Genomic DNA, 17,259 nt, shown 5'->3' with positions numbered 1-17,259 from the left:
AAATGCTGATTTTGTGACACTAAATCTACAGCGTTTTTGAGGAACATAATCAGATAATTTTTTTGCCGCTGACGCTGCTGTGAGTTCCTGTAACGTTTCAGGTTTTTTTTTCTCTGTCTATGACTGTGAGGTGAGGTTGTTTAGCCGTCAATCATCGCTCTCCTACCCGTGTTAGATCTTGACGCTCTCAATGCCGTAAACGTTGTAGCCTTCTTTATAGGTGGCGTAGTTTGGCTGGTGGCTCGGGGACAGCAGGTTGAAGTTGGGGGCGTGTTGAGGAGAAGACAGAGTGTGTGTGTAGTTTCCTGTGTGCTGCGGGGACGACAAGGTGTTCGCTGCCACCTTCATGACAAGAATAGAGTCAGCGTTACTGTGTGACCACAGCCAGCACTCTTTCCCCCCGCGTGTGAGTAATGTGACAACAGTAATACGACAAAAAAACCACAGAAAATCAGAATAAAATGAAAGAAAGAGAAATTCTCTTCATCATGGAGAAGCTTCACGGGTGAAACGTGGATCAAAAACCTTCACATCAATGAATGCGGTCAGATTTGGTGAACATGGCTGAAGAGTGACACATCGTCGACATATCCACACACGATTCACTTCTTCTTCTTCTTTATGTTTTAAAAGCATCTGTTGTTTTTCACGCCTGATTTTAATAATTAACGTCTGCTCTCAGTGATTATGATAAGCGTGACCTGATATTTAAACGCTTCCTGTGACCACAAGAGGTTACACATGTCTTCTTTATTCAAATACACGCCAATGAAAACAAGACGTTTTTACGAGTCTGTGTCCGATGTTAGTGTGTGTGTGTGTGTGTGTCTGGACCATTTAAAAAAAAAAATAAAAAATCATGTGACGATCATATTGTAGCAGTGAGTGCTATAAATTAACTCTATTAATTTATTTAAATTAACTTTATTTTCTCTTATCAGACTGCCGGCCTCTGATTGGTCAGAGTGTCGTCACTGAAGAGTCATGAGCGCGACGTCAAAGCCAACAATGTCCTGAAAACATGTTCATCTGCAACATTTAGCAAAGCAAATGTGTAAAATCTCAATATTGAACAGAGTCTGGTGTATTTAGACACAGCACTGCTGAAAGCGGGCGATCGTGACCACATTCAGTGGTATTTCAGTTCAGTGACTGAAGGACTGACCCATTCTGTCAACTCATCTGAACGAATAATTCACTTTCACCCAAAACAACTGCTTTACAAGTCACTCGTTTGTGTTTGTGTCGCAGAGAAAACCACGTCACGGCAGTTTCAGGCAGCTGTGCTGTAATGACTCCACCCACTTTGAGGAGGAGGAGCTATGATGTCATGGAAAACAAACAGAACCGTGTAGAGTCCAGTTAGAACTGTGTAGTTAGTATGGACGCAGATTACTGCTAATTTGGAGCTGAAACTCTGGTCTGGATGTAGGAACATCGTCGCATAGACGCAGATTTGTGTTTCAAAAAAGTAAAGATGCAAACCTTCATTTTTTTGGCCTCGACTCGGCTCTTGTAGCAGAACTCCACCAGTGCTACCATCATGGCCAAACCCAGACCTCCAACCAGGATGTAGAAGACTCCTGCGACGTTACTGAGAGACAGAGCGCTGGTCTTCTCCTGCAACACACACACACACACACACACACACACACACACACACACACACACACACACACACAGAGCACAGCCACCCAGAGGAAAGTCAGGTTAGTGGAGTGATATTTCACCAACAGATAACTTTAAACGTATAAACATCTGAAATCTAATTAAATACATGTGTCACTTATTTTGATGTAAATCAGTGAACGTTCTTATTCATATATAAACACACATATATACAGTATATATATATATACTTTCAGGCCCAACTGTGTGTTTTACACAAAGACACGACAAATATGTACACACACATATATATATATATATACATGAACACACACACATATATAACAAATTATTTATCAACAATATAAATATAACAATAACAGTCAAGTGTAAAAAAAAAGTCATAGAGAGACATGTAGCAATCACTAAATCTGACCTCTGACCTCCAGTAACATGACCACACATTGAAGGAAACACCTTTGTGGTGAGTTGTGACCTGCTTGGCTTTCCGTAGCATGGTTCCAGTACGTAAATGAACTATTTAAATCCAGGGTTTTCACCTCTGAATGAGGTCACATGACTGATGAATGAAATTCAGGGTATCTGCAGGTTTCAGCAAGTCAAATTTAAGACCTTTTAAGAGCTTTTTAATGCCACAGTGAATGAAATGTAAGACAGAAAACACTATAAATATAGGCGATAGTATTGTGAATGCACTTGATCTCTGACCCAGTATCGTACGTGCACGTTGAGTTGCTTATTTTTAGTGGTTTGTTTCAAAGTCTCGTCAACATTAAAACATAAAGCCTTTTTGACGCTAGCTTCTGATGAAAGGTGCTAGTCCAAAACAAGTTATATAGGCAGTCTTGACCTTTTCAGAAGTGAACATGCTCGTGATTTGTGCAAACAGAAGAGCTCTCCTATTCCCTCATTGGAGTTGTAAGACTGGTGCTTGACCAATGTGTTTAAAATCCACAAAACCTCAGATTTCAGTGTTGGTGTCGCACCAAATGCTGCTCTCAGGTCAGTGCTGGTAACAGCGCGGACTGCTGTCTGCTGTCCGCGCTGCTGCTGCTGCGCTTGAAGGTCGATTTGCACAGAATGCATTCAGCCTCGTCTGGGTTGCAGCCAACTTCGAAAACGGACGTCGTCCAGTCAACGCTCAATAAATTTGCAGTTATCCATAGACTAGCTGGCGAGCATTCAGATAAGCATTTATATCAGCACCTCTACATCTCCAAAAAATATAACATTAAATAGTCCTGCCCTTTGATTTGCTTGTTGTTTCTACTCTGTTTTTTTCTGTGTCTGTTTCCTGTAACTTGTCGTATACAAAATTCTAATAAAAATATATTTAAAAATGTAAGACCATTGAGTAATCTATTTAAGACAAGCATATAACATTTTGAATGAATTTAAGACTTTTTAAGGATGCGCGGACACCCTGTTTTCCAAAAAGCGAGGACATTTTCAAAAAGGTTATTTTCAGAAAAGCGAGTACATTTATGTCTAAAGCTCTAATTATTGCTTTAGAGACAGTTTGAAATTTGAGGACGCTTTTTGCTCCAAATGAGGACAGAAGAGTTGTCTGTGTTAACGGATTTGTTGTCATGGTTACTGTTGTCATGGTTACGTCTACATCCTGATGACCCTGTGCGCTCATAATAGAGTTTATACCCCGTGGTTTTCTTGTTGTTGATAAAACTCATGGGGAACGTAAAATATTTCCACACTGGTGATTTCAGAGAAAAGGGAGGGGCTTTAAATCAGCAGTTACCATGGTTACTTTTAGTTGGCAGCAGCAGCGTCAGGTTAGTGGGAGGAGCTAACACATAGTCGTGCGACAACGTCTACAAAGCGTAAAGACAGTTATTGATATAATCAAAAGATAATCACATGTTAAGACGTACGTTAAACACAAGTAACTCATCACTGTTGTGAATTTAGTCGAATAATAAAGTTTTAAGGTTACAGACGGACACAGGGACAGAATCTATAACATTGGATTTTGTGCAAAAAAAAAATGGATTCTTCCAAACACAACGTTGATTTTTTTATGTGGCATACCACGGAGAACTCCATAGAGTCCAAAATCGCCAAAAAAAGATCAGAACCCAGCCCACTTTGGAACCTCACAGTGTCGTCATACTTTAACATAGAGACATGGTTGGAACTTTAAACGGGGCACAAGAGTTGAGACTTTTCTCGTTTTTTACAAATATGAATGTGGGAGCTGCTGAAAACCTCCTGACGCTCACAAACCAAACATTTACTCTCTATCATCAACTGTTCTTGAAATATGACAACTTTGGAACATGTTCTTTGCTCTGTTTTTCACTGTTTTGGAGAGTTAGAAACAGGCGTTTGGAAGGGGGAGGGGCTTGTGGGTCAGTCTCTCTCTCTCCAAGTTTTAAAGGTTGATTCCACAAAAATACTTCAAGTTTTAAAGGTTCAGTCCGCCCAAATCGGCAGAAAGAAGCAGGCACCATCGAAATTTCGCTAGCTGACGACTCAACAAACTTAATTTTTCTCAAACACACACACACACACACACACACAGACACAGACAGAAGTGCGACACGACTGCGTGCGTTGACACACGTGAACAGACAGGTGTGTGTGTGTGTGTGTGTGTGTTGTGTGTGACGGACCCACAGACATGAAACGACTCACCTTGTTGGTGGAGTCCTTGAAGCCACACTCTCCTTTATCGTACCACCACTTGTTTTTCATCTTGTCTAGCGTCCCTTGCTCATTCAGTTTCAATACGGCAAGGTTTACTGGCACTCTTCAATGGGAATAACATAAATAACATCATTATCAATGTTATCTTATGTTATTAGTGGGGTGGTGGCTCTCACGCTCTGCTCTGGTGGCCAGCAGAGGGCGCTCTCGTGTTTTACAACAGTGCAAAACACGAGTGTCAGTTGAAAAAAACTGACACTGAAAATACATACAAGTGATGAGAAATAGATGACAGGCACAGGGGTAAGTTTCTGTTTTGACCCCGTGTTTGAGGCCCTGTGTTTTGGCCCCCTCTGTCTGAGGCCCTGTGTTTTGGCCCCCTCTGTTTGAGGCCCTGTGAGTCAGAGAGTGAGAGACACCGCAGTGAAAAGCCTCTCTGCCGCCGTCTGTCGCAGCAGCAGCAGAAACCTCCAAACCTCCAGAGTCACAGATACACAGTTTGTTTTTGTTGCTGCCATCTGGTGTGAGGTCACCTGACCCTGACCCTGACCTTGACCCTGACCCTGACCCTGACCTTGACCCTGACCCTGACCCTGACCCTGACCTCAACCAAACAGAACGCAACACGCTGGAAGAGGCAGCACCGACGACAACGCTACATGTTTGTGGTAAATAAAGATAAAGATGTAAGTCATCATTAGATCATAAGTAAAGACTTTGTGTACGTTTGTTAACATGTAGCGTTGTTTCTGTGCTGCTTCTTGCTTCGTTAGTGTAACCTCTGTGTGTGTGTGTGTGTGTGTGTACACGTGTGTGTGTGTGTGTGTGTATTAACCTTGCTCTCCCCTCCTCCGCTGCCGCATTCTCCCTTGTCATACCACCACTTGTTTTTCAGTTTGTCCAGCAGTCCCTGCTCGTTCAACTTTAACACCGCCAGGTTCACCATGTTTCTACATGAACACAGTGTCTGTTAGCAGTTCAGTCGTCACGGCGACGCCACTCTTCCTGCTGGTGTGTATGTTAGCATGTTAGCAGCATCCACTCGAAAAAAAAGAAAGAAAGTGACCTCTAGCACAGACAGAGCTACCCGTTAGCGCTGGAGTGCTCGCGTTTTCTTAGCAGCAAACTCATGGCTAGCATTAGCATTGGCGTGTCTTTTAGCAACTACAATCGATCTCCTGAAAAAACAAACAGCTGAGTGTCTTGTCGTCATGGAAACATGGCGATGTGGTTAAAAGTATTTTTGGTTTTCGGTTAGCATAGCTCCACAAAATGCTAACCAAAATAAGATGGATTATGGTATATACAATAGATTGCCATGTGTTTTACGTTAACATAGCTACACAACATGCTAATGAATGTTAGCTAGATTATGGTACATACAATAGACTGCAATATGTTTTAGGTTAGCATAGCTACACAACATGCTAACCAATATTAGCTAGATTATGGTATATAGAATAGACTGCAATATGTTTTAGGTTAGCATAGCTACACAAGATGCTCACCAATGTTAGCTAGATTATGGTATATACAATAGACTGCAATATGTTTTAGGTTAGCATAGCTTAACAGCATGCTCACTAATGTTATTTACATTACACAACAATAAAACTTGTTATCTTTGAGTTTATGTTCACATGAAGGTACAAAATGAGGGGGTGGAAGTTTGGGCTAAATCAGGTGTGAACACGTTCATATTTGAGTGACATCACCATGTTCCCATGTGATTGTAACAAAGAAAATTTAAATTTTTGTTTTGCTGCACAGAAATGAGTTTGTAGTTCAAATGAATTCTGTATTAAATTAAAGCAACTTAAGAAAATGTTGGATGGAAAAAAAGGTCCAAAGGTCAAAGGTCAACAAAAGACACTCTTGTCCTTCATTACTTGACAAACAGCCATGTTGGATTTAAACGTCCAGATGTTGTCTCTCAACAACGAGTGACAGTGACAGATAGAAGTGAAGTTGTGTCACATGACCAGACCACGGGCGACTGCACAAACATCTGTCCATGATTAATTGACTCAACTACTTCTTCTATCAAGACATAGATCATATAAAATTATTATTTGTTTACATTTACAGATCAACCAGCAGTGGTGGTTTTGTACAAATCATTTGCAGTGTGGACGTGGAGGGGACAGCTGCACGAGGACAGGGCGGAGCCACATGTGAGTGCTTTGGGACGGGGGAGGGGCCAACAGCAGCAGAATGATATGTGCTTGCTCTAAAGATCTCCAATAACGCCAGAAAGAGTCGCCAGAGGAGTCTGAATACTCACTAAAGTATATGTCAGTACAGTATGTATATGTACAGTATATGTCTCACATTCACTCACAGTAGATTTTTGTAATATAAGTAGATTATATTATAAAAACGTGACATTTTCTGCTAATATACTCGTACAACGTACTTTTATTCTAAAAGTCTGACTTACTTAACGCATTTCTACACACAGGACTTTTGTTTACAGAACGTTTGTGCAGTCGACTCAGAGGTTTGTGTTCATGGACTCAATCCAGCAGGAAGAGCTTTGGCTTCTGTTTTTTAACACATTATTCATGATGTAATAACAGGAAAAAAAGCTGTGTGTGTGTGTGATATGAAGAAAAACTGACACTAAAATCAAATACTGCGCTGTTAAAGTTTCTGAAAAACTAATTTCTTTGTCTACAGTTTGTCTTTCATCGTCGTAAAACTGTGTCTCTTGAATATGAAAAGCATGTGAGTTAGTCGTCTTCTTAACTAAACCCAGCATTCATTAAAACACACACTTTGTCTTCAACAGCGAGGACATTAAAGGACAACAGCAGGACATTGAAAGACAACAGCTAGGACATTAAAGGACAACAGTGAGGACATGTTAGGAGCAGAGACATGTGTACACACGTCTTTCATTTTGTCTTTAAGTCCAGAATCATCTGGTAAAAGTTGTTGAATTGAAGATCATGTCTCTGGTTCTATCATGGCTGATTTCAGTAAAACAGTTGAGTCATGAACGCACTTAAAGCTCCATTAAGTGATTTTTCTGCTATTAAAGAGACTCAGCACTAAACTTCACTCATAATCACACAAATTCACTTATTCATCAGAATTCACTGATCTGGATATTGTTAATTTAAATTCTTACATATATATGCATATATATATGAAATTAGATTTGTCTCAATATTTTCAAACAACTCTTTTCACAAAGCAAATAAAATATTGATTTAATCACTCAAAAATATTGTATTGTTTAAAAATACACTTGTTCTTTGCGCTCCCCAGGTTTTCCTCGTCGCTTGTCAGATTATAAACTTCAGATACTTAGAATTATTTTTGTTGGATGTGGACGGAGAACGAGTTCCAGACGAACAGCCACTTTTTCAAACAATAAAATACAATATTTTTGAAGGATTAAATCAATATTTTGTTTACTTCTTTAAAAGTGTTGTTTGAAAATATTGACAAAATTCTAATTCCATATATAATGATATTTTATGTCACTGCTTCCTACATTTTTTGCACGATTTCAAAAATCAATTCCACGTTTTTTTTTATGTTCCACGCGACTATTTATACTAAAATACAAAATATGTCACTTTTTCCATTGAAAATGAACGGACGTGAGGACAAACTGTTATTTCTGGATCACAGTCAATAATAATAAAAGTGATTATTAAGTCGCTGCTCTTTTGCCGCACAGAAAAATTGCTTAATGCAGCTTTAACCTGTAAATGTAAACAAATAGAGGTTAAAAAGAAGGACGAGACATTCTGCAGAATAACGTTAACTTTGAGACAGAAGAGGACAGAGGAGGACAGAAGCGTCACTGAGCTGGAGAGACAAAAATGAGAGACACAGTGAGACATACACACACACACACACACACACATTAATTGACAAAATGTAAATGTGATGCAGTTTAAAACAGGTGTCAACATTATCTGGTCTACTTTATTTTGAATGTCTACATGTTGTGTCGTGACTGATATCATGTCCATCATCTGTTCACAATGTCCCACACTAAAGACCTTATTGTCATAATTTAAGTCAGAAATTGAGGACATTTCCAGAAGTCATAGAGAGTCATGAAGCTCTGTGTTGCTCTGAAGGTCCAGAAATGACCTCTGACCTACAGTAACATGACCATCCAAAGGAAACACCTTACTAAAATCTTTAAATCCAGGGTTTTCCACCGCTGAATATGGTCACATGACTGATGAATGAGGTCACATGACTGATGTGTCACTCCAAATCAGCAGTCACCATGGTTACGCTTACTTTGATGTGAAAGGTGGAGGCGGTGACGTCTTTCGGTAGATATTTGATTGGCTGGACTTCAGCTTAAATGACAACAAAAAACCTGGAGTCTTAAATCTATGGTTCTCAAACTGTGGTACGTGAGCACCCTCTGGTGGTAACTTGGAGAAAAATCTACTGTATTTTACCGTTGATGATACTGGTGTTACTGAAAGACAGATCCATTATTTCCAATAATTTTCCTAAATGATCTTATTATTATCATTATTATATTATGTTGTGACAGTTGTGTCTGTGAGATATGGGGAAAAAATCATCAATCAATTTTAAATCATTTGATATTAATCACATCAATAGTTCTACATGTCTTATAAATAATAATGTGTGTAAATGTTGAGTCTATATCCTGATATAGGAGATATGTGTGGATATAAAGCTGTCTGGACTAAATACACTGTCAAATAAAACATAATCTACTAATGTATATATACAATTTAGTGTGTTTTAATGTAGTGATAATCATAACATATCATTTTTTTGTAGAATAATAATATGAGATGATGTGTCAGCCTCACTTTATTCTTCATTTTATTGTACTTTAAAAATCAAATCGGGGCAGAAAATATCTGATTATTACTCTTTCTGCTTCTTTTCGTTCATATTCGCTTTGTTCGAGGAATTTAAATAAATACATTTTAGAACAATGTGGGACCTGGAAAAGTAAGATGTCATTGAAAAATACTTAAATATTATAATATTATATGGAATTACAAGGCTGGAGGGCAGCGGTGACTCTGGGTTTATTTACGACCCGTGTGACCTATATGATGTTACTCATATCTATGTTTTTAAAGGAGACAGAAAACAAATGTAGAGACACACACACACAAACAAACATAAAAAATGAAGAAAAATCCCTGATTCACGTCTTAAAGAACCAGAAAATTAACTCTCAGCCAAATCTGTTTGATTAGAAACTAAATCAAATCAGAGTAGAATATTAATCAACTTAAAACAACAGAGAATTGTTTTCTAATCATAATTATTTCTTTAAGACATGACCTCAGATTTCAGCAGCCCCTCCCACACGTCACGGCAACCACCACTAGCCAATGGCGGTCAGAGGTGGTCGCCATGGTGACAATACAAACCACAGCGAGATGTCATCAGGGTAGGTGGATTATTATAACAACGAGTGAGCCGCCATGTTCCGTTCATCGCACTCACTCACTGCCACGCCCAGCTGACTGCGAGGCTCTGGGACCAGACTGTGCCGTCACTCCCCGCCGTGACTGACGTCTTATTTTTGTTTGTTTGTTTTTTTTCCTCCGAGCGCGGCTGAACATGTGACGACAGCCGCCCCTCGTGCACTAGCATCACATCGGCCTGAGCGCTGCAGCGGACACTCGGCCGGCGTTTTCGTGATCGTTACAGCAGAAAAACTTCATGGATCAACTGCGTGACTTGTTTTGTTGTTTTTTGTTAGTGTGTGGAGGGCGGAGCCAAGTGAGCGGGGAGGAGGACAGTATGCTAACGGCGGCAGCAGGTTCGTTGCGTGAATGGTACATGGCAGTGCAGGTTGGCCAGCATTGTTATACTGATCCACCCACCTTAATGGGGAGCCTTTGGGCGTGGCGATGCCGTAGCCTTTGGAATCCAGGTTCCCGCCCACTTTCATGGTGTCGCAGGGCTTCCGCTGCTCGATGTACTCATTCATGGTGGACTCCAGCAGGTACGCGTACTTCCCCTTGGACTTGCGCACGCGCAGGACTCCCTCCGACGTCTTCTTGACGAACACGGACGGCTCTGCCGATTTCATGTACTGCCACATCTTGTCAAATAATGCGATTTTTGAGCGCTGAAAATGCATAAACAGAGAAGATTCTGTGAGCAGTTTACTTTGTTTCAGACACGCAGCTCGGTGTGGAGTGGTGACAGCTCATAAGGTCACCAAAAACAATCTAAACTCCTGTTCTGAAGCCTTAAGATTGTGTCTGCACAACTTCTCAGAAGTTAGCTGTAAGCAACTGCACTTGCTTGAGTAAATGTTTCAATGCTCAGTGCAAATTCTTCTCGAGTTCTTCCTCAGAGCTCAAGAGGAACTGAAAAAGTTCTTCAGCTCTGAAGAAAAACAGAAAAAACCTCTATGACGATGTTTCTTCAACTTTACTCAAGCAAGTCAGGATGAAGGTCAGAGTCTGTGAAGGTGCTCAGTCATCCAGATCATAGTCATCTTCAAAAGAAAGCTGGAGGCAACTGGACTTGCTTGAGTTAAGGTGAAGACATTTCAACTCTCACTCAAGAGGCTTCTTCAGTTCATTTTCATCAACTCTGAAGAAAAACTGATACGTGAAATGTCTTCACCTTAACTCAAGCAAATCCAGTGGCCTAAAGCTAACATTGGAAGATGAAGTTCTGACTCTGTGAAGGTGCTCGGTCATCCGGGTCACAGTCATCTTCAGAAGGTAGCTGGAGGCAACTGAACTTTTCACTTGGTCAATTCAGAGGTTCTTCAGTTTTTTGTTAGAGCTCAAGAAGAACTGAAGAGGAACTGAAGAAACCTCTTCGACAATATGTGAAACGTCTTCAACTTAACTCGAGTTTCCTACAACGAACTTCTGAATAGGACGTTCAGACGATTCACCTGCAACCAGACTCTTATGAGACAACACCAGCTGTCAGTCACACTGGTGTCAACTCATTCTGTGAAGGTTGTCAGTCCTCCAGGGTCATGGACATCTTCAGGACACAACTGTAGACCAGAGTTAAAGACGTTTTCAGCCAAACTGAAAAAGTACTTAAGCTCTGAAGAAAAACTGAAGGAACCTCTTCGACGATGCGTGAAACATCTTGCCACTCATATGTCTTAAAGTCTGAGGGGAGCTGATGGCAGCTGATGACTCAGTGGAAGGGACTTTGGGTTAGTAACAGGAGAGTTGCCTGTTTGAATCCCCTCCATGTCAAGGGCTGAGGTACCCATGAACAAGTCACCCAGTCCCAATTACATATTGTTAAGTGGACCATATGGAGTGGATGAAGGTCACCCTGAGTAAAAATCATCCGCTGTGAGTGGCTGAACCTAGAATCTACCTCGTGTGCTTGTCTGTGATGAGAAACCCTGGGGACCATGAAGAAGATCTTACCCTGAAGAACTCCTTGGTGGATCCAGAGTCCAGAGTTCCATACGCAATCTCGGTCTGTTTGGCCAAGTCCTCTGCGCTTTCGATGGGAGAAACCATTCTCTCCACCGTCAGGAAGGCAGCCAGATTCGCCGTGTACGACGAGATGATGATCAGGGTGAAGAACCACCACACGCCTCCCACGATACGACCCGACAGAGACCTGCACACACACACACACACACACACACACACAGTAAAGTCCTGGACGAGCTGTTTGAATGTAAACGGTGATTTTCAAGAAAGTAAAATTAGCCTAATTTCTGCTACTGTAAATGTTTTCCTATTCTTATATTCTTCTTCCTAAAAAAGAAAATCATTAATTTCATATCGTTCAGTCTTTATTATTCCACATTTATGGCTTTGTATTTTCATGATAATAATAATAATTTTCACTTCTGATGTGTCTTCCCGTTGAGTTGAGGAGTTCCACCGAATTTGCCAAAATTCACCTTAGGGGGCGCTATAGAGCCCTTGAGCAACGCACAGGTCCGGGAACTATGCCAATATTGCATTTTGGCCAGACCTGACCTCCATGCCAAGTTTTTAATCACGTTAACGCCCTCAAAAAGACCGCAAAGCCACGGATAGAATAATATCCGAATCATAACACAAACCTGGGTGAGATGTCACAGCCCTGCCTCATAAAAGCTCCCAGAGAAAACCAGAGGGAGTTAAAGATCCCAAACTCGTTGTTGGATTCGGTCGTCAACGGCAGCGCTCCGTCCTCTGGCTCCTCCAGTGTCCACTCGTACGGACTGAATCTGGAAACCTAGCACACAAGAATCAGCATGAACACAGTTTACTGGTTTCTCTTCTATCTTTCAGGTACTGTAAACTTTCTGTCTTTTAATGTCAAGTAAAAACCTCCTGGATAAAGTCCAGATGTGGACAGATGTTCTCACCAGGAAGAGAACCACGCTGACTCCAATGTAGGCAAAGACGATGCACATCCAGATCTCGTAGGCCAGCGGGTCCAGGAAGGAGAAGACTCCCGGTTTGGATTTCTGCGGCTTCTTGATCATGATGGAAATTCCCAGAGACATGAAGGGTTTGGAGAAATCGATCACCTCCTCTCGCACCAAGGTGATGGTCAGCGGGGCGATGGCTATGTCAGCTTTCTGTTAGACAGAGACACAAAGACAAAGTGTTTGACAGTGTCCACTCTTTATAGTTATTTAAAAATGCTGAGAGTGACGTGAAGTGATAACCAGTGCTTCATTTATTTACCCCTTTATTTTTCTGAATGAAAAACTGAGCTTTTATTATTAACCACACTTTTCTCACCCCGTAGACCAGTTCTCCCACCATGCCGTTCCAGATCTTGGTTTCTGCGTCTCTGGCTCCGTATTTTCCATCTCCCACAATCTTCAGCTGGTAGCGAATTCCACAGTGTTTTGCGATCTCCGCGGCCAAATCGACACAGTAACCTTTAAACACACACACACACACACGTCCAGTTACACGGTCTATACTGTGTTTTCATTTATGTTTAATAAATAAAGTTTTTATCATCTCATACACGTCGTCGTCAAAGTACAGGCGAGAACTTATATGTGATTTAATTCATTCTTAAGGGAATTTCCATCATGAGCTTAAGTGTTTTTGTGTTGCGGTTGTGTTGTGTTGCGATTGTGGTTGTGTTGCAGTTATTTTGCGGTTGTGTTGTGTTGTGGTTGTGTTGCAGTTGTGTTGCGGTTGTGTTGCGGTTGCGTTGCGGTTGTATTGTGTTGCGGTTGTGTTGTGTTGCGATTGTGGTCATGTTGTGGTCATGTTGCGGTCATGTTGCGGTTGTGTTGCGGTTGTATTGTGTTGCAGTTGTGTTGCGATTGTGGTCATGTTGTGGTCATGTTGCGGTCGTGTTGCGGTTGTGTTGCGGTTGTATTGTGTTGCAGTTGTGTTGCGATTGTGGTCATGTTGCGGCCGTGTTGCCGTTGTCGTCGTGTTGCGGCCATGTTGCAGTTGTGGTTGTGTTGCGGTTGTGTTGTGGTTGTGTTTGTATGAAATCTTGAATGAAGAATTCATAAACAGTGGAAAGAAAAACAATCATAAATACGAGGTAAAAACAACACAAATACAAATTATATTTGAAAACGACAAATTCTCACGTACCTTCGTAACGGTCGTTGTCTTGAAACAACTCAGAGTTTTTCTTCAGCATCACGTAGGGGGCTTCCTACACACACACACACACCAGAGCGTTTTAAAAACCATCGCTGTAAAACCAAATGAAACTCTGCCAACGGCACGTTACGTTATCATTTGTGGGCGTTACGCTCAAAAACATTTTAGCTTAATGCCCTCAGAATGAGAGAAAATTACCAGGATGGTTGTGACGATCACCGTCTTGTTCTCCATCCCCATGCTGTCGTTAGGATAAAGATCGGACTTTGTCACCACCATCTTATCCACCTCGTTCCAGTAACCAATCTGAGAACACACACACACACACACACACACATTACACATCCTCCACACAGCTACATGTTCTCTGATTATTGATTATAAATTGTTGGTTCTACCTTCACAGGTCCATTGTTCTTCAGCTCCATGACTGTGACTGAGTAGTTGATTCTTTTCCCGTACTGATCAAACTGAATGTTTCCTGTTAGACCATCGACACGCACCTACACACACACACACACACACACACAGACACACACACACACACACTATTGTTACAAAACATGAAACACTTTTACAAAGCTTGAGATAAATTTACAAGATGTGAAACTTTACCATTTCTGCTGTTCTACTAAAAAACGTTTTTCTTCTTCAAACACAGTAAACAGTCAATTAGCCAATATTATACATCGCCACTTCCTTTCAACCTGGCTTTCAAAATAAGAGCCCCTGACTCTATCATACTTTTGCCGTAACATTGCCTTTATATATATGTTTTTTACTTTATGAGTAAAACAAAAGAAACGTTTTAATGTCGTTCCACAAGCCTCGTCTCATAGATGTGAAGTTTCTTTGTTAACTATTATGTTTAATATTATGAGTCTTACTCTGTGTGTGTGTGTGTGTGTGTGTGTGCGTGTGTGTCACCTGTTTGAGCGCTCGCTCGATCTCCACGCCCTGAGACCACGGCACTGCTGGATTGGCCAGACAGTCCCCGTTGTTGCCGCGCCGATTGAGGTCTATTCTCTGCTTGTGGAGGAAGCGAAACGCCTCGGTCATCACGTGGACCGCGTCAAAGGTGAGAGCTGACGTGTACTGAAGGACACACAGTTGTGACATCATCATCATCATCATCTTCTCTGTTCTGATGTTTCTTGTTACAATAACACGTTGAGTATCTTACTCTGATGCGAATGTCAGCTCCAGGATATTCCTTCTCCTCCAGAGCCTCCCACCTCTGATCGAACTTCGCTACCACAGGATCATCGAAGTCTACGATCTGAAAACCCGACACGTTTGCACCGCCGTACTGGATTTTAGAGAGATCACCGTCCACGAAACCCTGCAGCAGCAACAACAACATTATAGATGCTAGTTAGCTTGTTAACTTCGATAGCTAGAACATTAGCTTCAATAGATAGACGCTTGTTAGCTTCGATAGACACTCGTTAGCTTCGATAGATAGAACACTAGTTAACTTCGATAGATAGATGCTAGTCAGCTTTTATAGATGCTATTTAGCCCGTTAGCTTCGATACACAGTTGCTAGTTAACACGTTAGCTTCGATAGATAGACGCTCGTTAGCTTCTATAGATAGAACACTAGTTAACTTCGATAGATAGACGCTAGTTAGCTTTGATAGATGCTAGTTAGCTATTTAGCTGTAATACACAGTTGCTAGTTAACTCGTTAGCTTCGATAGATAGACGCTCGATAGATAGATCCTAGTTAGTTTCAATAGATAAATGTTAGTTAACTTTGATAGATAGGTAGATGCTAGTTAGCTTCGATAGTATCAATAGATGTTATTTAGCTTTGATAGCGTCGATAGATGCTAATTAGCTCGTTCTTCATCCATATATTTATTTAAAATTTGTGTTTTGTATATTAATATTCTTACACGTTTACTACTCTTCAGTTGTAGCTCTGTAATTTGGTTGCAATGACAATAAAGCTAAAATAATATATAATATATACACTGTTATTAATGTAAACAGATGTTTGACAGAAAGATAAAAACAGTGACTCACCAAGTTAGCGATGATATAGTGATAACCTTTAACATGTCTGCCAATAGTGATGACCTGAAGGAGAAGACAACTCATGTTACACAAATGTTCAAACAACATTTGTGTAATTTTAACATTAAAAAATTTAAATTAAAATAAAATAAAATAAGAACAGAAAAATAAAAGTTGTTCCTTATATTAAGTGATTTTAAGCAGCGAGATAAGAAGTAATGTTGAAGTGGTGAGAGTGAAGTGAACCTGCTCCATGATGTCTTTGACTTTGTCTTGTTCACAGTCGAGGATGATGCGTCGCTCCTTGCGGATCTCCAGGTCCTAAAGACACATTTCAAATTAAAGCTCCAACCAAACAAAATGTCAAGTTTAAATCTCTGTAAGAGGTTCGTCTGTGAGCGGCCTGTCGTCACACACACACGTTGTGTCGTGAGTTCCTCTCATTACTGGACCTGGACATCCTAGAACTAGGAAACTTGCGATCGGTCCGGGGTGTGACTCCGCCTCTGGCCCTATGTCAGCTGAGATGGATGGAAATAGAGCTTTGCGCTCGTATACTTGTCATTACGGTAGAATCTCAGGTTTGAGATTCTTGGAAAATAGCGGCAGAGGAACTCACTCACTGAACATTTTTAATGTGACAATTCTACAGCCATAAAATCTAAATAAATCCAGGCGACTGATGATCATGATGGTCGTACGGTCCCTTTGCAATATCTACATGCCCACCAGGGGGCAGCAGCCCACACTTTGGGAGTCACTGCTCTGAATCATGACAATCTTCTCATTCTGATCATTTTAAACCATTTTGTGGATAAAAGATTTCCACAAAATACTAATTATAATAATAATTTAGATGAAAAAGAAAGAAAAGTCTTCTGAATTCAGAACTCGTGAGATCAAGCTCAAAATGTGCAGTTTTATTTGGATTGTTGGTGCTGTGAGAGAACCTGGAAGAGGGAGCGATACGCCTCGTCTTTCCTCTCGTCTTTCAGGTTCCCGACATTTATCGCCGTCACCACCCACTTCTTCTCTGCAGCTGTGTCCAGTATGACCTGCAGAGTGGACAGTCCTACACACACACACACACACACAGTCACGGTTATACTGACGTGATAACGTTAAAACTAAAAAGTATGTACTTAGGTTTCCAGAAATGTCAAAAGGTCTTTTCATTTAACAACAAAAGTTTTATTCTATTTCTTACATAATTACTAGTGCTACAAAAATATTTAGAAAAAAAAATTAAACTGACCCATTTTATTAAATATTTCACTAAAATTACGTTACAAAAACATTGCTTTGTAATGTAAAAAAAACGCTACTAACGTTCCAAAAATGCTACAAATAAACATTATTAAAAAATACAAAACAGAAAGAAAATATTGCAAAA

At 40.7% G+C, this 17,259-nt stretch overlaps 1 protein-coding gene across 5 annotated transcripts in view; it reads right to left on the bottom strand.

The window, feature by feature from the left end:
- LOC131467047 (glutamate receptor 2-like) overlaps nucleotides 1-17,259 on the bottom strand; it is a 30,709-nt gene that overhangs the window by 4,978 nt on the left and 8,472 nt on the right. For 2 of the 5 annotated variants that reach the window (XM_058640749.1, XM_058640753.1), the window contains exons 4-19: nucleotides 16,817-16,938; nucleotides 16,113-16,187; nucleotides 15,876-15,929; nucleotides 15,028-15,186; nucleotides 14,772-14,939; nucleotides 14,243-14,347; nucleotides 14,043-14,150; nucleotides 13,833-13,896; nucleotides 13,008-13,150; nucleotides 12,626-12,841; nucleotides 12,338-12,492; nucleotides 11,685-11,883; nucleotides 10,152-10,399; nucleotides 5,129-5,243; nucleotides 1,486-1,620; nucleotides 167-342 (exon numbers count right to left, since the gene is read on the bottom strand). In XM_058640749.1, the coding sequence (XP_058496732.1) occupies nucleotides 172-342; nucleotides 1,486-1,620; nucleotides 5,129-5,243; nucleotides 10,152-10,399; nucleotides 11,685-11,883; nucleotides 12,338-12,492; nucleotides 12,626-12,841; nucleotides 13,008-13,150; nucleotides 13,833-13,896; nucleotides 14,043-14,150; nucleotides 14,243-14,347; nucleotides 14,772-14,939; nucleotides 15,028-15,186; nucleotides 15,876-15,929; nucleotides 16,113-16,187; nucleotides 16,817-16,938 (2,237 nt within the window). In that variant the 3' untranslated portion in view covers nucleotides 167-171. Of the gene's footprint in view, nucleotides 1-166; nucleotides 343-1,485; nucleotides 1,621-4,281; nucleotides 4,397-5,128; nucleotides 5,244-10,151; nucleotides 10,400-11,684; nucleotides 11,884-12,337; nucleotides 12,493-12,625; nucleotides 12,842-13,007; nucleotides 13,151-13,832; nucleotides 13,897-14,042; nucleotides 14,151-14,242; nucleotides 14,348-14,771; nucleotides 14,940-15,027; nucleotides 15,187-15,875; nucleotides 15,930-16,112; nucleotides 16,188-16,816; nucleotides 16,939-17,259 lie in introns of all 5 variants that reach the window. The other 3 variants (XM_058640750.1, XM_058640752.1, XM_058640751.1) reach the window with 3 other exon arrangements.

This window comes from Solea solea, chromosome 10 (genome assembly GCF_958295425.1).
Source record: "Solea solea chromosome 10, fSolSol10.1, whole genome shotgun sequence".
NCBI classification, from domain to species: Eukaryota; Metazoa; Chordata; class Actinopteri; order Pleuronectiformes; family Soleidae; genus Solea; species Solea solea.
The sequence above is the reverse complement of the archived record's forward strand: the minus strand, read 5'-3'. Positions and strand labels throughout refer to the sequence as shown.